This window comes from Carassius auratus, chromosome 45, assembly GCF_003368295.1.
Source record: "Carassius auratus strain Wakin chromosome 45, ASM336829v1, whole genome shotgun sequence".
NCBI classification, from domain to species: Eukaryota; Metazoa; Chordata; class Actinopteri; order Cypriniformes; family Cyprinidae; genus Carassius; species Carassius auratus.
In genome coordinates this window covers 13,371,682-13,392,551 of record NC_039287.1, presented here as the reverse complement: position 1 = coordinate 13,392,551, position 20,870 = coordinate 13,371,682, and the positions used below count along the sequence as shown (strand labels likewise).

The window sequence follows — 20,870 nt, the reverse complement described above, 5'->3', positions numbered from 1 at the left end:
TAATTAAATCTATAAAATTTTCAGAATTTGGTGAAATTGGAGAAATATAATGATTAGGTTTTAATGCATTATGCATGCTTCCATTTTTCTTTTTTCTTCTCTAATTTGACTGTAATGCCATAAGAAATATATGTAATCGCTTTATGAGACTAAGTGTGTGGTATGCCAAGCGTAATGAGGACAGTTTGCCAATGTCTGCTTTTCATAGAAAACTGCTGGTGATATCAATGCATTATACAATCTGCTAATTCAAACCCCATGCTCTGTGATGCAGGATTACCATGGGTAACCATATGAATAGCATGCATGAGAGACAGTGAATGCTTAGTGAGATCATCTTGGATGAAAACCAGAGAAAGAAGCATTGTTTAGTGACCTGTTGCCTCTGATAGGCAGAGAAGGTCTTCTCAATGTCCACCAAGTCTAGGATTTTGAAAACTTTGCTGTCGTCAATGTCTGCCCAGACAGTTCCCTCAAGCTTGTTCTGTGAAATAGAGTGGGATGTTTAACTCAATTATTGTCCAGTGCAAATCACATGTTGTAAGTCACATGCTATATTTCATTAATTGTAATAACTTGAGTAAAAAATGCACTGCAAAATTGAAAAATAAGATGAAAAAAATGCATATAAATAAATCTGCAAAATAAATAAGCATTTTATTTAATGCAAAAAAAAAAGATGATTAAAATGCCTTCATATCATTAAAAGTCTAAATAAACAACATTTTATTCAATGCTTAAGTGCATAGATAAATATGGTTCCGTAAAACAAAAAATTTAAATAACATTTTATTCAATTAAATTCAAACGAGTATAGATGGAAATAGTTTAAAGAAGGTAAATCTAAAAAAATGAAATTAAATAATAAAAAGGACAGATCAAAATAGATGTATTTAATTTAAAATGTAAATAATTAATAAAAAAAACAAAATACTATTTAAAAAGTCTAAATATAAAAATAGTTTCATGATATTAAACATTTTAAATATTGTCTTCTAACCATATGACATTCTGCTGACAACCTGGCAAAATATAGGACAATTTCTATCACTACACAGCACAGACTCTGTGACTGTCAGAATGCACAAGTCAGCCCCTGTGATCCATGCCAGTCTCACCTCAGACAGCTTGGCCCAGTTGAAGGACTTGAGTGGATTGGACGGCTGAGGAATGCTTTTCTTCTTCAGGGAAGGTCCCATTGGAGCTCCTGGTGGAGGCGGAGCTGCACCGAAAGGAGTACGTCCAGGGGGTGGCGGGGGGCAACCAGGGGGCGGTGGAGGAGGTGGCGGCATCAGGGCGCTGCCCGGTGGAGGAGGTGGTGGAGGAGGCATCATGCCACCCGGTGGAGGTGGAGGAGGTGGAGGGGGTAGGAGAGGCCCACCTGGAGGACCGGCGATGGGAGGACCTCCAGGAACACTGGCTATTTGTCTCTAGAAACACAAAAGGAATGAACGGTGGTGGGTTGTTAATGTTTGCCTTGGTAAAAAGACATTTATTTTTGTTTATATTTCTGCCATCTTCAGCGTACCGTGCTGAGGTCATGTAGTCTGGCAGTCATTTCTGACACCTTCAGCTTGACTAGTTTATGTTCCCCCATTTCTCTTTCTAACTTCTCTTTCATCTTGTTGAGCGTCTGCATCATCTCCTCCTTCTCCTGAGTTTTTGCATCACACTCTCGCTCCTTCTTTTCCAGCTTCTGTTGAAGCTCATGGTGATCTACAAGACAAAGATGTTAAAGGGCTAAATGTTACACATCTGTACAAAGACAATGCATTCCAACCTGCTCAATCGAACTGAAATAAATAACCTATGTGTCAGAATTAACATAATTGTGAGATAACAACTCAGAGAATCTCTTCTGAGCTGATGAAATTATTAGTTTATGTGGAAATGCTAACGTTGCCAAATATATGTACATTGATTATTAACAAGTTATAAATTAATACATTTTCAAGTCACTCAGTGTTCAAGTTTGACGACTTTGTCATCGTTGTTTAATCAGAGTCATAATTCCTACATGAACAGGTGAAGACGAGGAAAAAATTGCATACAAATAAACTGCAAAATAAAATGATCTTCTGAATGAATGAATAAACAAACATTATATAAAATGCTTAAAATGACAACTAAAGAAGTTTAATGAAATCAAATATATATATATATATATATAACAGTTACAGAGAATTGAATCTTAATGCAAAAAACAGTCTGTGGTAAAAGAAACATCAATGTGGACAACATGTGCTGACCTTTACGCATTTTTTCTGCCTGTTCCTTCCACTGTTTCACCTCATTCTCGTTGACAAGCCTGAAAGAGGATAAGTGATGTGATTTAAGGAAAACTCATTACTCCAGTGCAGATCTTAATTTATTTGGCAAAGACTTAATGAGGGCATAAAAAAACTAAAACTACTCTAAATACACAGCAACATATAGATGCCAAAGAAAGTCTTAAAAAAAAAAAAAACTAAAATGATTATGACAAAGTTGCAAAAAAAACAAATAAAAGAGAGAGAAACTCACATTCGAACCACATTCTTTACATTGAAGTTTTCTAATGGTGTGACGTCAGGGTCGTGACCTTTGTCATTCTGCAGGACCATCTGTTGAACAATGCGGTCCAGGAGCAGCCAGTACTGCACAGTGTTTCCACTTCTCTTATCTAAAACAAAGGGCAGATTCAAGCATTTCTGCATGCAGAACACTTAAAGTCATTTGTGGCATTAACCCAACTAGTTTCTGCATTAATAAACAGATTACTACACATAATCTAGTTATAAACTATGAGGGCCAAAACAAATGATCTATTCAGATTATTCTGTATTTTATGTTGTGTTTAACTTGGAAAATCCCAATAAACATAATAAATAAAAAAAGAAGAAAGGAAGAAATAAAGTAAGTCCAAACAATGAGGTAAGCACTCACGAGGCATTAGCAGGCAATGCTGAAGAACGGACATAAAGTGCGGATATGCATCTGTGTGGGCCAGCTTCTTCCGTACAAGCTCAAAAACCTGTGTCGCACTCTTCGTGTCTATATGCATCTGAAAAAAAGTGTTAGATCAATTCTATACAATAATATTAAATGCCAAAGTATATGATTAAAAATACATATGATTATTTAAATAATAATTGACATTTTATAACACTAATTGTAAACAATATATATTTACAAAAAAATTAAAACATTATTAATAAAATTCTACTCACAGACTCAAAGCGCCTGGATAACGTGAGCTCATCATCATTTCTCAGCATCTCAAAGTAATCCAAATGCCTGAGGAGACAAAAAAAAAGAGAGAAACAGCAAAATCAAGATGCTCAAATTTACTGTTTATTAAGATTATATTAAAAGTTAGCGATTGTGGCCCTTACCTGTCTAAAGTAGAGTTTTCATGTGACCTAAGTTTGTCAATGACGGGCTGAATCCCCAACATGAGGAACTCGTATCGCAAATGAACCCGGAACTCAAGGCTGGCCTACAGGTTCATTCAAGAGCAAACAGCAGAGTTATCTTGGTAGATGCTTATAGAAGAAACCACAGAAATTAAAATGTGTTAAAATAAGTGTGGAAACAGCCAAAATGGCTTACTTCACCAGCTCCTTGGCTTAAAACAGCATTAATGAAGGACATAATGGCCGTTTTCAGGCTGACCTCGTCCCTGTACCGCCCTGTACTTTTGTCCAGATCATTCACTAACGTCTGTTACAAAAGAAATTTAAGGGATAATCATTTATGCTGATACAGTCTCTCTTGATGTTTTCATACTGTACTTGGATTAAAGGCTTTAAACAAACTAGCCCACCTGAAATCGTGTGCGCTCACAAGAGAACTTTTGATAGTGCAACATGGCCTCCAAAATCTTCTTGTGGCCGCCCGGCACTAAACACACTGCACCCATGATCTCCAGCACCGCCACTTTGGTCTTGACGTTCTCGGTGGCCAGACTCTGAGCGATGATGTTGATGCTCTCGGAGTGAGAGAGCACGTGAGCGCGACCCTGGGAGTTGTTCATCAGGGCTTTGATGCAGCCGATGAGGGAAGTGTGAATCTGAGACTCGGTGGTCTCGTAATCCATGCTCTTCAGGAAGTTCAGGATGCAAGTCAGGCCGTCCATGTCAATGAACCGTGTTACAAACCTATGAGGAATGAATTCAGCTGTTTGTTAAACATCTCCCCCGCTCATATTAAATTTCATAAGCCATGATAGAAAATAAATAAATTAAAGCTTTAACTGTAAAAGCCATCATATTATACATTTTCTAATTTAATTTAATTTTCTTTTCTTTTTTTATTACCATATAACTTTGGAGTTACAATATGATTTCCTAGGATATAAGGAAATTACTATGGAACACAGAAATTAAAAATAAATAAATGACTTTATGAATATACAGTTAATTTGTAATTAAATTTAGTACTGAATAAATTAATCCTCACTTCATAATAATTAATTAATTCAATCAAAAAAAAAATTCCTTTATTTATTTATCGATTTTTTTTTTTTTTTTTCTGCAGGATTGGGCCTCCATAACTATATATATTTTTTATATATTTCTCCTTCACTCCAAAGCAGAGGTAAATCTTCCATTATAGCAAATAAAAATAATTACAGTAGAATGTAGCATATGTAACATTCTTTTTGATAAAAATAAAAATTTTAATTAAATTATTTATTTTTATATTAACATTTTATTTTATTTATTGGTAAAAGTGAAGAGATGACAGGAAATTATGGGGAGAAGATGGTGCAATGGGACTGCCACGAGACATGGGCTGTATTCAAACCCACAATAATTTGCGACATGAGCTCCAACCCAGGCATGTGTGTTAACCGCTAGGCCACGGTTCTGAAAACAATTTGTAAATCTGAAAATGACTGACTCCACAGGGAGGTGATGAATGTGTAATGATATATCACATCGGTAGCTAGATTTATAGCCCCTATAAAGCCCTAGACTTTTAAATACAATTGGCCAGAACTGTGAATGGTTTGGTTTGGATTGGTTTGATATGCATCCTGAAGGTTATTAGGCCAAAAGAGGGCTGGACTGCTTTGACCCGAGCCCTGCAGAGGTCTCTGCTGATGATCTATGACCCCAGGATCATATGGTAAGAGCAGGAACTACTAATCAAACCCATGTGTATGTGTGCATGTGTGTGATGAAATTAATCTCATTTGTGTAATGAGATCCAAAAGCACACACTATAAGGGAAGCGTTTGTTTAATAACAGAGTGAGGTACTTGCCAATGGAAAAATCATTGACGTGTTAAACTATCGACTTGAGACAGATGTCCTCATCTTCAAATACAAGCAATAAAGTAAGCTAAGCCATTTTTGTTGCTGTTGTTTTGATTTTGATTTAGTGAGCAAATATTGATTATTTGAGATATAAAGTCCAACGAAAAAAAAGAGATGTTTTGAATTATTATTGCAGTGTAAAAAAAATAACCGTTTTCAATATTGCTGTTTACAAAATAGTTCTCTTATGCTAAAAAAGGCTGCATTTTGATGAAAAATATAGTAAGAACAGTACTATTTTGTAATATTATTGGAAATTAAAATACCTTTTTCTATTGGAATATATTTTCAAATGTTATATTTTCTTGTGACGGCAAAGCTTAATTTTCAGCAGTCAGTCTTCGGTGTCAGAAATCATTCTAATATGCTGATTTGTTGCTTAAGAAAGATTTCTGCTTACTTGTGCTGCTTAATATTTAAAAAAAAATAATTTTTTCAAAAAATAAATTAAAAATAAATCAAATAAATAATTGTTATTAAAAATAACATTTGAACAGAAGCATAAACACTTAAAACCCCATTTAAGATCTTATGAATTTCTTGACATTACATACATTTTTATTTTTTTTTATTTTAAAGAAATTATCAATTATAAATTTGGGGGACTTTGATAACTGATTTATATTTGATAAAGACAGAGTGTGTGTATCTATTTGTGTTACAAAGTGCAGACCTCATAGGTTGTGTCCGCAGTGCCGTTTTAAGGCTTTCGATAGTCTTGTTGCGTTCCTCCTCCTCTTCCTTCTCCAAGACCAACAGAGTTTTCCTCTGTAAAATAAAATGAGATACCATGCTTACAGCTGAAGCACACACAGCAAGTTAGCTTGCTTAGATGTACATGTCTAACCATGGATATTATATGTCATGTGTTTTAAGGCGTCGGCAATGTAAAATGTAAAATGTATTATCAGTTTTACCACTGTAAAAAAAAAAAAGACCTGCTCATAGACATTAAAGGACAAAGAAAGGTCATTAAAAAGGACATACTTACAGCTGCCATCGAATTGAGCTGGTCAATGTAGTACTCTGGCCAGCTAGTAGCACCTTTAGTCTCCTCTTGTTCCTGAGAGAAACAAATAAATGGATTAAAAGGCACAGAATGAACACACTTTATCTTTAAAGAGCCCCCATTATGGATTTTTGAAAATTAAATTCAAGCAGTGTGTAATGCAGCTGTACGTTAATAGAAACAGTCAGCAAAGCTGTTGTAAAGTTGAAAGTGTATCATAAATAAAGTTATTGTCTCACAAAAGAAAGAGCCTACTCTGAACTGCTGATTTTAAATTCAAATCCCATTCCACCAATTTTACGAGTCACAAATTTGTACATTTGCATAATGGCCATGTATGTTATGCGTGGACATCCTGAGAACAAAAAAAAATTAAGCTTGTTCGTGTGGATGACATAATATCAAGAAGATGCTGTGCTCCGCGCTGTTAATATAATTTATTTTCATTTCCAAAGGACAAGGCTGTGAGCAATCAGTGGTTAAAATCCATCTTTACTAAGATACCACAGCTGTATAATCACAACATTTTGCTGCGATCCTGTCATTTCACTGACTGCATCTCCAATCTCCGCAAGCTCAATGTGGGATTCTTTGAAAGATGGATCATGATCGGGTCTTTACTACCAAGATGTGCAGCTGGTTCACTAACATAAGTGTAAAACAGCTTTTTCCCCTTCTGATTCTTTCTTTTGAGAACAGAGTGGAGCACTATTATTATTATAATAGGATGTATTATTGATAAGTCGTATTACAGCACTGGTGATGGGCATTCCTTTTCCAACATGCGCTGTACGCAGTAGACCAATCACAACAGACTGTAGAGTAACATTCAGAGCAGAATGACATTATGCAAAGGAGGGGTTTGGAAAGATGAATCTTTGAATTAATCGTTTGAGAGTCGTTGAGGAATAAAGTAAAATTAAATGCATTTTATAAGAAAATTACAGTGTTTTTTTAACTTGCATGCATGTAAACCTGTTGTTGAGGACTCACAAATCCAAATTACGAACATTTCAAATAGCATAATATGGGCACTTTAAATTCTATCTTCGAAACATTAGTTTCGATGTCAGCATGAGTATATAAAAAAAAACAAAAACAAACTTGGCTCGTTTTCATTTCAAGCACACGTCATTAATCCATGTTGCTTCTGCTTGATGCTGGGACATGAGATGTGTGTTGCACACCAATCAGGGCACACACAACGGGAACATGACACTGGGAATAGAGGAATGTGAAACTACATATTGTGAATGAGCTGCATAATTTGGATGCTTCGGGGGGAATGAGACGTTCCAGAGTCTGCAGCAATGAAAAATTATTATTTTGATACTGTCCAGTTGTGAGAAAAAAAATATTCAGCAGACAAAAGTGTGAACTGGCTATCTGAGAGGCATTTATTTACTTGAAATTGAGATTTACACTGCATATATTCCCAGGTGAAAATCACCTCCCCCAGCATGTACAAACTTTCCCAAATATACAGACTTAGAAAAAGCACATCTGAAACAGAACATCATGCTCAAAGTGCTGGCAGAAATAGCACATTCTTTAAGTAGGCCAGCAGAGATTCACAGACACTAGAGAAACAACACAGATCCTAGATTCAGCCAATGCCGCATTAGCACAGAAGGCAAGCAGGAAAGTAAGGAGCTATGTAGGGAGTAATGAATCAATAACGAGTGGATCTTGTGAAGTGTGACAACTTTCTTCTCAAAAGCAAGCACAGGCTCTCTGCGCGGCCACAAATAGGGAGTTTAATTGTAGCTTATGTTCACCGAACACACAGGAAAGAAAAAAATCTGGCATAGCAATGAGCTCCTTTGCAGCTACTGAGTGGGACGTTTCACACCTGCCTCTGCCAAACCTTTTGGGAGATGATGGCATCGACCCCTGATCTTCCACTGTCCTGCATATTTCTTAACTCCTCACTCACCATTTGGCCTTAAAGGGATACTCCACCCCAAAATGAATATTTTGGCATTAATCACTTACCCCCATGTCGTTCCAAGCCCATTTGTCTTCAGAACATAATTTAAGATATTTTGAATGAAAACTGGGAGGCTTGAGACTGTCCCATAGCCTGCCAAGTATGTTTCACTGTCAAGGTCCAGAAAAGAATGAAAGACATCGTCAGAATAGTCCATCTGCCATCAGTGGTTCAACTGTAACATTATGAAGTGACAAGAATATTTTTGTAAGCAAAGAAAACAAAAAATAATGACTTTATGTTGTACTTTACTTTGTCTCTCTATATTACCGCATGCTGCATATGCTCTGTGTCAGCCACCCCACAAGGATGCGCTGTTTTCTTTCAAATCGAAGGATAAATACATGTAGAAACAGAACATCCTTGTGGCGCCGCTGACACAGATGAGGATATGCAGCATACAAATACAGTCATAATGAATAAAGTAATTATTTTTGTTCCCTTCGCTTAAGGCGGGCATACACGGGTACGATTTTTGCTGTCGTAAGAGTTCGCATGCAATTTTTTTTCAATCGTGTCGAAATCGTGTATGCTCGTATGGTTGCTGCTCGTATCATTTGCGATGAATTACGAGCAGAGCAGAGTGGCTTACGATCACTTCCCGACCAAGTTTAAACATGTCTAAAAAGTTTGTGAGCTATCGGTTTGAATTCGTGACATTGGTGCGGTTGAACGAGCCGATTTGTTGATTTATCTGAAGTTGACCAATCACGAACTAGGAAAACCACAGACGAAGAAAGACGAAGACGGCAGCGCCACAGCGAATGTGGACTATTGACCAGGAGGATAAACTCGCTGAAGTCTGACAGGAACAGTGAGCGCTGTATGGTGTTTCTAGCAACGTGTGCCATGCTTTTTAGTTCTCTCTCTCTCTCTCTCTCTCTCTCTCTTTCTCTCTCTCTCACACGCATATGTAGTTTACAGGGACTCTACATAGACGTAACAGTATTCTGCCCTTATCCCATGAGCACTTCATTCTCAGACAGACATGTCATAACAACTGTGATATTGTTGGTTGAGGTTGGTTTGGAGAGACACTCTTTATAAGAACCAGACACACTTGAAGTGACCTGTGGCCAAGTATGGTGACCCATACTTGGAATTTGTGCTCTGCATTTAACCCATCCAAGTGCACACACAGCAGTGAACACACACCTGGAGTGGTTGGCAGCCATATTGCTGGGGTGCATGGGGAGCAGGTGAGGGTTCAGTGCCTTGCCCAAGGGTCTCACCTCAGTCGCGGTATTGAGGGTGGAAGAGAGCACTGGTTATTCACTCCCCCCCACCGACAATCTCTACCAGAACTGAGACTCAAACCCACTACCTTCAGATTACAAGTCCGACTCTCTAACCATTAGGCCACGACTGCCCCTGTGCAATGTGCTCAATGTTCAATTCAGATTATCACAATTTCAAGAAATCAGTTAGCAGGAAGATGAATCAGCCCAAAGATCTGACTGAAAGTATCAACAAGCAGATTAAAGCTCATTTAAACTGCACTGTCACCAAAAATGAGCTGAAAAATATCAATTGTTGCATAGCAGTCAAATGAAACTAGCCAGCATACTTTAACACAAATTTGGGGACATCACATAAAAAATGCTGGACTGAAATTTGTTCACACCAACAAGAAAGTTGAAAAGAGATTTATTTTCTCTTTTTGTCTATTTATTACACATTATTCTTCACATTATAAAAAAAAGGCAGATGAGCTCAATATAAAATAACACTAAGATATTGTTTTACAGCAGTTTGTTTAAGAAACAAAAACCTTGCTGTAAAAACTCCTAATGACAGCATTAAAAGACATTCATTCAAATGCAAATGTTTATCATACTAAATATTGAAAGTTTTAAAATTTGCATTCAGCTAATATGCCGCACTGATCTTCTATCTATTAGACACACATCTTCATGTCATATGAATACTGAACATGTCATATGAATATCGATCAAAATTTTGTAATGCACTTAAATTTAGATGAGCTTACGTCTCCTGTCTCCAACATTCGTAAGCGTAAAAATGGAAGTCAATGGAATGAAAAATGTAGTGTACATTTAAGGAATTTAAAGTTCAAAAGAACAGCATTTATTTGAAATAGAAGTTATGTGTATTATAAAGGTCTTTGCTGACACTTTTGATCAATGTAATGCATCCTTGCTGCATACAAGTATGAAAAGTATCAATTTCTTACTGACTGCAAATATTTAAATAACAATGTTTTTTAAGATATATTCATACATTAACATTTTGCATTGACAGTCCTGCACCTTATAATCAGTGGAAAGAGAATATAATAATATAGATGATGGCTGCGAGTGTTGTTTCCAAGGGTTGACAGACCGTTCAATAGCCCTGGTCCTTGCAGATAACATAATCTGCACCTGCAAATGGAGGCCTTCCTGTTTGCTTTGGACCAACCACTGCTTCCCTTATCCTTCCACCCTATCCCAGACTGAAGCCCTGGGGAAGAGCGCCAAGCCCCTGTTTTACTAGTCCCAGGCTGGGCACTATGCTGAGTCTGCATGAATGCTGTTACACAGCCACGGGCCGTCTCACGACAGACATATTCTTCCTTAATCTCATCCATCCGCTCACCGTCTTAAATCTTTTTCATTGGTTCCATGTGTTGAATCATAGAGCATGACCTCCTCATGCAAGTAGAGTGAAATTAAATGTGGCTGAAAGACACTTATCAAAACACAGAAACGGCAACCCGATCTGGCCAAACGCTCGTTCTGATATGCTTCCAAATAAGAGGATCAGGTCAGAAAGCAGGTCATTTACAAAACATAAAAACAGAAGTCAAAGGACAATTTGGAGCGCCCTACTTCACTTCATGCCCTCTTTCGGCTCAGTGTCCCATGACAATGAGTAATTAGGTCTGTAATTGGGACACAGAATTTGTGGCTATACAAGAAAAGATGTCATGGCCAGACAGATGGCAGACCTGTAACCCATACCAGCTACTGAATCACTGCAACTCATTGATAAGATCAAAGAAAAATCTCAGTAGGGCGCTTTCTTTTAATGTATCATATTATGGTATTTTAAGCGTGGGGAGATTCCGTAACCTTCACTGTGCTGAAGCTGAAAAAAGAAAAATCTCTCCCTATCACATATCTAGAGAATGATCGAAGGTAAGCTAGAGTACAGATTTCTTGTTCATCCCCCTGCAACTATATCAGTCATCAGACAATATCTGCTTTAAAAAAAAACGTATTAGACATCGTTATTAATAATATAAGCCAGTGTCAGATAATTTTTTGGTTCCACCTTACTAAATTTTTTTTATAAATCATCAGTGTTGTGGGTAACGCGTTACAAAGTAACGCGTTAGAGTACTCTAATTACTTTTTTCCTGAAATTTGTAACTTAACGCGTTAGTTTCGTGCGTAAGTAATCAGTAACTTCGTTATTTTTTTTAAAAAAAGTAATCCGTTATTTTAAGGAAAGGAAAATCCCGACTGCAGCCTGCTTTTTGTTCAGACAGTAGTCCTAGGTCTACTGTGCCACCTGCGGATGTATCAGCGGAGCCGAAGCTCTGTGATCGTAAAGTCAATGGCTGTGATGCGTCTGTGCCCTGCGCCCGACCCTGTGTGTGTGTGTGTGTGTGTGTGTGTGTGTTTTTCCGAACTCCCGGCAAGATAGCAGAGAGGACAGCGTTTGGTTTATGGAAGTACGCACATTATTTTCAATTTGTCAATGAAAAAGAAAAGAACATAACGGTAAAATGCACACTCTGCTTTGGTGAAAAGCTTCTGTCGACCGCCAAAAATTCTACCTCAAATTTAACGCTACGTTGTAATCACTACTTTGAAGAGTAAATGTAAGAGGACTGTGTTAAAGCGAATTTAGGCTTGTGACTGTGAGTGACACTTTAATAATAATTAGTTCGGCTATTAAGCGATTTGTCATTTGCCTGTGTGGCAGTGAAGGATTTAATTCGGTTTGTTATCATTTTTGTTTGACAGGCAGCTGTTAATTTCTGTTAGATCGTTGGCTGGCTGGTTGTTCATCATTTCTAAATGGATTTAAATCTGCAAGCCTGTTTAAGGTTGTGTTTACAACCTTAAAGCATACTTGTACTTTGATAACTGCATTATTTAAAGTTAAAGAAAAATCAGGAGTTATCTTGTGGTGCTCATAATATACAGTAGCCTAGGCTACCCGGGCTGGGTAACGTTAGGTGCGAATTTTGATTAATAATATGTTCTGTGATAATAAATAAATAAAACGCCATGTGGAATAGCCGATTGCTGACTGTCTATCCTGTTATTGTTATCCTGCAGTGTTAATTTAGTCGGATGACTGACGTTATTCATTGTCGGGAGTCACGACTTCTAGGTGCATTTAAAGGGGCCGGGGGCTATGTCTGTCGTGTGTCGTGTGTGAGCCGCTGCAAACGGCTTTTAATTTTTGGTAACGCATGAGTACTCTAACGCGTTACTTTTATGAATAGGTAACGCTGTATCATAACTGATTACTTTTAATTGATGGTAACGTTGTAACCTAACTAACTACTTTCCAAAGTAACTATACCCAACACTGTAAATCATCTAGCAATATCTAAGAGATAGAGATATTGTGGCCTCCTCAATGTTCAACAAAAGTTATTGTGTTAAAATTTGTCATGATTCTGCCCTCGTGTCCTTGATTTTTCCTAGTCTTGAGGCAGGATCATGGCAGACCCGTGTTTTGTGTTCAAGCACATGGCCTTGTCTTTGGGCCATGTGCTTGTGTTGTCTCATTCCCTTACTCCGCCCCCCTTGTTATCCTAGTCTTGTCGTGATTGTCCTATCTGTGCCACCTGTCGTGTCTTGATTAGTTCCCCTATTTAGATCTCCCAGTGTGCTCTGTCTTGCGTCGGTTCATTGTTCCACTCTGTGATTGTTCAACTTATGTGTTCCTACCGGTCAGCCTCCAGAGATATCTTGTCCTTGAAACCCCTCAAAGAAGTCTTTTGTCTAGCAGTGAGTGTTTGTTAGTAGTTAGTGTTCAGAGTCTTTGTTTACCTTGTTTATTGTGTTTTGTAGAATTATTTAGTGTCTACCCTAGCCCTTGTTTTCCCCCCGTGGGTTTTTGTTTTCCCTTTTTGTTAAATAAATCCTGTTTTTAGTTACTTCCTGTCTGCGCCTGAGTTCCTCCCTTGCCAAACCCCTGACAAAAATTATAATGTACATTTAAAAAATATATATACAATAAAAAATCAAAACGACTCAAAATAAAACACTTCAAAATAAATATTTTATTTGCTTACCTGCATGTCATGTGACCCTTAATCATAGAACCGTGAACATGTAAATATGTTGTTAAATTCCTGAAAATTTCAACTTAAAAACTATATTTTAGATCAAAGAGGTTCGGATTACAAAAGAGCATGTCAGAGTGAGTTACTATGTATATATAACAATACTGTTTTAATTTTCTCTCTTTTTTTTAAATACAGATTCATAATATCGACCATTCATGTTATCATCATAACATAAATCAATTATCAGCTTTTTGGTAATATACAGAATATCAAATTTTGTACCGTATTTTTCGGACTATAAGTCGCACCTGAGTATAAGTCGCATCAGTCCAAAAATACGTCATGATGCGGAAAAAAACATACATAAGTTGCACTGGACTATAAGTCGCATTTATTTAGAACCAAGAACCAAGAGAAAACATTACCGTCTACAGCCGCGAGAGGGCGCTATATGCTGCTCAGTGTAGACTACAGGAGCACTGAGCCGCACATAGCGCCCTCTCGCGGCTGTAGACGGTAATATTTTCTCTTGGTTCATTTCTCTCGGTTCATGTCAAATTAATTTTGACAAATAAGTCGCACTTGACTATAAGTCGCAGGACCAGCCAAACTATAAAAAAAAGTGCAACTTATAGTCCGGAAAATATGGTATATACCTATTGAAAGCACCATGAAATGGTTTGACAATCACAATTTCCCATGCAACATACTCTCTATGTCCAAATAGAGTGTGTGCAAAAAGCCATACAACAAATGATTAATATCTCCAAATAAGTAGAATTCATAAATTCATGAATACCTAGTAGACATGCTGCTTCCACTGAGATTCTGAAGTGCACCTCTGACCAACATTTTACAGTCGCAGAGGAGGTACATTTCAGAGAACAGCGGCTGACGTTGTATGTCACATGACAATGCCACCATGACAAATACAGATTATATTCATGCTATGCGCACGCATACTTATAGAACAAATGTTATTAACCATTCCTGAGTCACTGGGTCTTTATGCTTCAGTGTGAACATTTAACTAAGAACAATCAAAGTGCCTGCAGTTTATACACCTGCACTGTGCTTTCTATCACCCTGACTGTATTATTGATATCACATCTCCGGCAGTTAACCACCGACCACCCACTGTCTGTGTCTGTGTATGTGCGTCATGTTTCAGTGCTCATGCTGTCTCGAATCAAACACATGGATTCACATCAGAAGAAACGTCTGGCAGGGCTTATGTTTGTGGCATCATAGAGGGTTTGATGTCATTAATGAACTCAGATTCACACTGGTGTTTCTCTGCTCTCTGAGCTCCATTAGGTCATGAATGATAAATGGTATTGGCCTCACTGTTTCCTGCATACCTAAACATACAGTGGTATCCAGTAAAAATGAATAAGTGTGATTTCAGAAAACAGGATTTGCTTGTTAAAAAAACATTACGCTTGAGGAAACTGACAGAATCACATGGTGATAACATGAGACCCATGCGATGGCCTCACGTAAAGCAAAATACAACATGGACACAGTAAATTCCTTTCTTGCTATCGCAAACTAATCAAGACTGTAACCTTTGCTTAAAGTTAATGAACTCATCATCTAGCACTACTCAAAAGTGGCTCAATGGCCCAAGGCTAACCTTTTCACTACAAATTCACACTAATATTCATAGGCCCTTATGACGTTTTTAGTCATTTGTGAATAACCGAGTAAGGATAAGGCATAAGGACTTTTAAAAGTATGTTTTCCTCTCAATTTCTAAGATTTTATTAATTGACATGATTTTTTTCCAGGTCTAGAAATCACACTTTTGAAATTAAGTTACCACATATTATCCAGGTTTTTCAATACAGTGGGAATTAAAATATGAAATGTCTTGTTTTATAGTTGTTTAACATTTTGTCTTTATAATAAATTCACTGTAAGTCATCTTGAGAGCCCTCTGAAAGTTTGTCACTATGTCTTGTCTTTGTCGTTCATAGTTATGTATCAATACAGTAGAATGAAAGTATGAAAGTAACGCCTAAGAAAAAAGGCTGATGTAAACACTGCCAAACAACAGGGTACAGGGTATCCTGAAGATCAGCATGCAATATTTTACTGTAGGTCGCTTTGGTTTGAAATCATCTTTTAAGAACATAGTGTCAGAGAAAGTCTCTTTATTTTGTCTTTAATAAGTCTAACATGTCCACTTATCCAAAATCTCTGCTGAAACTTAACTGACAATGAAAAGATTAATGGAAACATTAATAGATTAGCTATTTTTAAATCAGAAAGTGGAGATAAGATGCATTAACTCAGAATCCTGTTTCTTTCAGACGGAAAGGCACTTTGTTAAACACCTTGATATACGAGATGTTTAAACACCATTCTGACAGAATTTGACTGTAATCTGGTGCACTGAACCTTCGACCGAGGATGAGAGGGTAAAAATCCCATCCATCCATCCAACCACCCACCCAAACACACACACAATGACCTAATGTTGGAGAGCTCTAACCTTCTTCTTGCTGCAGTATATCTGCCATTTCTTTTCTGCTGGTAAGGCAAACATGGCCTCTCTGTGCTTCTCTGTGAGGTCCAGCTCATCCTGAAATGATAGGGATAAAAAAAAGAGAGATTTTAGAACCTGGATATGGCAAAAATAAAAACTGTAAATCCCTAGAGACAGGGTCAATATCCAGCCACAAACCATTGATAACAGCATAAGGAAACCACAGAATGTTTTTTTGCAGCTTTCTCTTTACCCACAAGTGCTTCCACCAATCAGCAGAGAGGACACAGAGGAAATCGACAGAAAGAGAACAAAACGTCTGTGACAGCAGACAGAGTTAGTGGTGATTTGGACTGCAACTTTTGTAAGTGTAGATTTAATGTCTTTTATCTTTTTAGTGTGCATTAAATATTTCTATTAAAACTCTGTGATTATGCTGAAATCAGTAAATTTCCTCTTTCTGACCAATTCAGCATTCTGTGGAGTGCCTCAAATTCAATTCAAATGTATTACAGCTAGCTGGGAATTCCGCCCAAAACCATCTGTAAACTCTGAACGACTGATGACTGAACAATCAATGGCTTTGGCAACGAAAGGCCTACATATAAACTTTAGCCAATTGTAATTTCCTTTTGTTTTGTCCTTATAATAGCAGTTCACCTCAACAATCACTGTGTTGTGGTTCGTCCTCAAAGTGGGTGTGGGTTTCCACAGAGAAAGAACTGGTTTGTTTGTAAGCTGCTCTCGACATGGGAGTCCCATGCAAAGTGCAAACTGATGATTCAATAGTGAATTCCCACTTGTACGCATACACAAATGAAAATATTCATATTACAATGTATATGGGAGAGAAATCCATTCACTTAAGCAAACAACTAAATCAGTGTACAATCAGAAAGAATATTTTGTGACATGAGGGTGGTGTTCCCTTTCTAAATGTCCCTTTACAAAGCTCTCTGCTGTCCTCCAGAGACACTGCAAGATTTTTTTCCATAGCCTCCTATAGCCACTCTGTTGATTTAAATAAAATGCTAAGGCTTTTTTTGTTGTTGTTGTTGTTAATTTTATATTTGGGGTCTGTAAGATTTTTCGGAAATGTTTTTGCAAGAAAAACATTTTTTTTCTTTTTTTATTTGATCAAAATAAAGTTAAAATAGTAATACTGTATTGTGATTTATTACAATTTAACATAAAATTTGTCTATTTTAATATATTTTTAAATTAATTTTCAGCATCATTGGTCTAATCTCCAGTGTCACATGATCCTTCAGAAATCATTCTAATATATTATGATGATGCTGATTTGCTGCTCTAAAAACATTTCTTGGAATTATCAGTATTGAAAACAATGTGCTGCTTAATATTTCTGTGGAAACTATGATACATTTATGAATATAATGTTTATTATAAATGTCTTTACTATCCCTTTTGATCAATTATTGCATCCTTATTGTAGAATATTAATCATAATGAACCCAAACTTTTTTTTTACATAATATAAATCGTTCAATAAAGCTAGCAGTCTACTAAATGCAGATTTTCATGTGTTGGTTTCATTTAAGCATTAAAAACATGAAGGCTACTTTGTTTTGAGCATGCTGACCAATTTGTTTCCAACTGAACTGAACTAGCTAAATGAAAGAGAAATGTTTTGGGTTCGACCCAAATCCTATGAAAATCTTAGAGAAGATGAAAGTGGAAAAGTACATAGTTTCATCAGTCAAAGTTGATTGATTGTGAACTCTACCAACTGAACTGGATCACATTCAAGGAATAGATCCACCATCAACCTGCCCATTTCAGCAGCAGAACCTAATAAAGAGGCCTCTCAGCGTACATCTCTCACTGTAAATCACTGCATGTAACACTACACAGCGATCTGTCAGGCAGTTCTTGGTGACAGTGATGTCCCTGATGCTCCACAGGGAAAAGCTGCTGTTCCTCTTATCCGGCCTGGTGTCTCTTCCATCCCTTATCTTCCTGTGAATCCCCCAGCCTTTAGCGGAAACAAGCTGCACAGTCAGCACTAAGTCTAGACATCCCTGGCATATACGCATACAAAACAAATGTGTATAGTGTTTTGTTACAGTCAAGGACAGCCAGACTACAACCAGGATGTTCCATTCATGCAGAAAACCACACCTTGCCTTATCTGAACCCAACATGCCACATCAAGCTCCAGCATTTAGCTTCAGAGCAAACATTAAAGTCTAGGCTGTGTGCATCAATCCATCATTGCTCTACAACACTAAAGCAAACCTTTCAGCACTCATGAGGAAAACGTCCACTGTACAACATAAACTCTCTATTGTAGTCTGTACAGTAAGTGATGAAGCTGTCAAATCAACTCTTGATTAAATTAGATTTGAACTCTAATGGATAATACAGTTGGATACCTCAAATGACATCAATGGAAATAGTTGAAGTGTACAGTATTAACGAATACAGTATTAACTATGCCTTCATGCTTTATACAGATGTTAAAGTTATATTTCATTTGAAATCTCATTATTTATTCATCCTTATTTTGCTCCAAACTTTTTGGTTCTGTAGGACTCAAAAGGAGAAATTTGGTAGAATGTGCTGTTTACTCCTGACGTAAAGAGTATGCTCCGGTTGGCCACACTTTGATGGTCCTCACTGATGGCTTCACACAGTTGATGTGGGGTGAATACTTAGGGCTGAGAAACAAAAGCCCCTTTCACACTGCACGTCGGACCCGCAATATTTCCGGAACATTGCCGGGTCGCCTTCTGTGTGAAAGCAACCACGTCCCGGAATTGATTACCGAATCGAACCCGGGTCGGGGACCTAGTAACATTGCGGGGTTCGACCCGGGACGAGCACTGTGTAAACAAAAGCCAGATCTAATTCCGTATCGAAGTGATGACGCACGTTATCGCGCGAGTCTTTTACCGGCTGTTTTGAAGGAAGATCAACATTCGCGACGAAAACATATGTGCAAACTGTAATGAAGCAGAGATCAGTTAGTTCCTCACTTTCCGCGCTGATGCCGAGATCGTTCGCTTGCTTCAGTGAAAGTATAATGTGCCTAGCGTTCTCGACTCCTACATTACACGTCACACGCTGATGTCACGTGCCATTACAGGATCTTCAAGGGTTGTGTGTGAAAGCACGCACATATACCGGGTCATCACTGGCAGTGTGAAAGTGCCAAATCTAGCAACCCGGGAACAATTACAGGAACACTTTACCCCTGAATTTGCCGGAATGGCAGTGTGAAAGGGGCTAAAGAAAGGTGATCAGACTGTCCCTGGTGGGGGAGGGGGGTCGCGATGTAAGCTCCATCAATGTTTGTGTAAACATGATCCAAAGTTTTGTCTCCTCTAGTGTGGCAGGAAACATGATGATGTAATTTGGGGAGCACTGTCTTTAAGCTACAATACAAGCAGCCTCTGGGTGAGCAGTCTAATGTTTACTAGTGGCCTTATGCAGTTCGTTCATAGCAAGCTTGGCATTAGCATCTAGTGGAATATAAGATGCAGTTATAATGGTGGAAGTGAACTCCGGTGGCAGATAAAAATGTCTATACTTAACCATGAGAAACTCTAGGTTGGCTGAGCAGTGTCTTCCAACAATGCCAGAGTTTGTACACCAAGCTTTGTTAACATAAATGCACAATCTGCCGCCTCTGGTCTTGCCTGAGTCATCTGCTGACCTATCTGTCCGGAGCGTGTAGTGTCCGGCTAGCTCAATAGCATCCAATCCGTAATTCCATACAATTTTGATAGCTGTTACCATCAATATTCTTTTATAAGCATTTTGGAACATCAAATAAAAAAGCTGAATGGAAATGCCAAGATGTGCATAAAATCTTAAAATGTGCTTAAAATTTTTATGTGTACAAATGCAAGATAATATGACAGCATTTGTTATTGTTAGCTACAAGCTACTTAGGCTTTCCTGGTTGTACCAAGTCTCATTTGTATTAATTATAATTTGTGTTAGTTTCCCGGGAAGCAATTCTTTTGTTTTCTTGAACACAAGAAAGGATTTTTTTTTTAATGTTTTATGCAATGCGCTGATGTTTAAATAAAACATTTAATTAAATTAAATATGTGATGATTCTAATCGCTTGAGAAGCCAAACAAATCGCTATACAATTGGAGCAGGAGTTTCTATGAATGTATCTCTGAGGGGAACTGACTATCTTTAGAAAACTTTACGTGGTATTTTCTTTTCATCTTGCCTCTCAACAATGCACATTAAAGTAGTTTTTATAAGCACAGCTCAGCTTTGTTTACAGTGGTAACCCAGGAAACACTGTATCATTGCTGAGTGAATCTGTGTCTCATTCAGCTCACTTGTTGTTTAGTTCATATATGTTTTATGTAGTACAGATTCACAAAATGAAAGTCAGACCATTCTGTTCTTTCTTCAAATTTCCAAATTATCTAGAGTCTAATTTAGAGTAAAAACTACTCATGCTGCATGTATGCTGCATCTTTGTTTGGATCATGATTAAGATCCAGTGGTGGCCTCTAATTTTAAATGGAAAGAGCACAGACAAAGCCTTAGTTTGTTCATATTAAGATACTGTATTTATTTTATTTGTGTAACTTACACAACTGTATGCCACGTCTCTACATGTTTGATTTGGGGTTTGTTTTAAAATTTCAATTTAGTTTTGTTATATTTCAGTTTCACAAAGAAAATGAAGAAAAAGCCTTATAAAATTACACCTTTTCATTTACTGTATGTGATCAATATCATTTTGTTAAAAAAAAAAAAAAAACGTGAGAAAATCGAATTGTGAAATCAAAATCGAATTGTGAAATCAAAATCGTTAATCGGATCGTGAG

At 37.4% G+C, this 20,870-nt stretch overlaps 1 protein-coding gene across 3 annotated transcripts in view; it reads right to left on the bottom strand.

Annotated features, from left to right (window-relative positions):
- The window catches only part of LOC113063325 (disheveled-associated activator of morphogenesis 1-like), a 79,005-nt gene that overhangs the window by 15,005 nt on the left and 43,130 nt on the right, over nt 1-20,870 (bottom strand). For all 3 annotated transcript variants that reach the window (XM_026233637.1, XM_026233639.1, XM_026233638.1), the window contains exons 3-15: nt 16,054-16,143; nt 6,295-6,366; nt 5,977-6,071; nt 3,806-4,139; nt 3,592-3,702; nt 3,375-3,478; nt 3,210-3,276; nt 2,926-3,043; nt 2,524-2,662; nt 2,250-2,308; nt 1,529-1,716; nt 1,119-1,430; nt 377-484 (exon numbers count right to left, since the gene is read on the bottom strand). In XM_026233637.1, the coding sequence (XP_026089422.1) occupies nt 377-484; nt 1,119-1,430; nt 1,529-1,716; nt 2,250-2,308; nt 2,524-2,662; nt 2,926-3,043; nt 3,210-3,276; nt 3,375-3,478; nt 3,592-3,702; nt 3,806-4,139; nt 5,977-6,071; nt 6,295-6,366; nt 16,054-16,143 (1,797 nt within the window). The remainder of the gene's footprint in view (nt 1-376; nt 485-1,118; nt 1,431-1,528; nt 1,717-2,249; nt 2,309-2,523; nt 2,663-2,925; nt 3,044-3,209; nt 3,277-3,374; nt 3,479-3,591; nt 3,703-3,805; nt 4,140-5,976; nt 6,072-6,294; nt 6,367-16,053; nt 16,144-20,870) is intronic.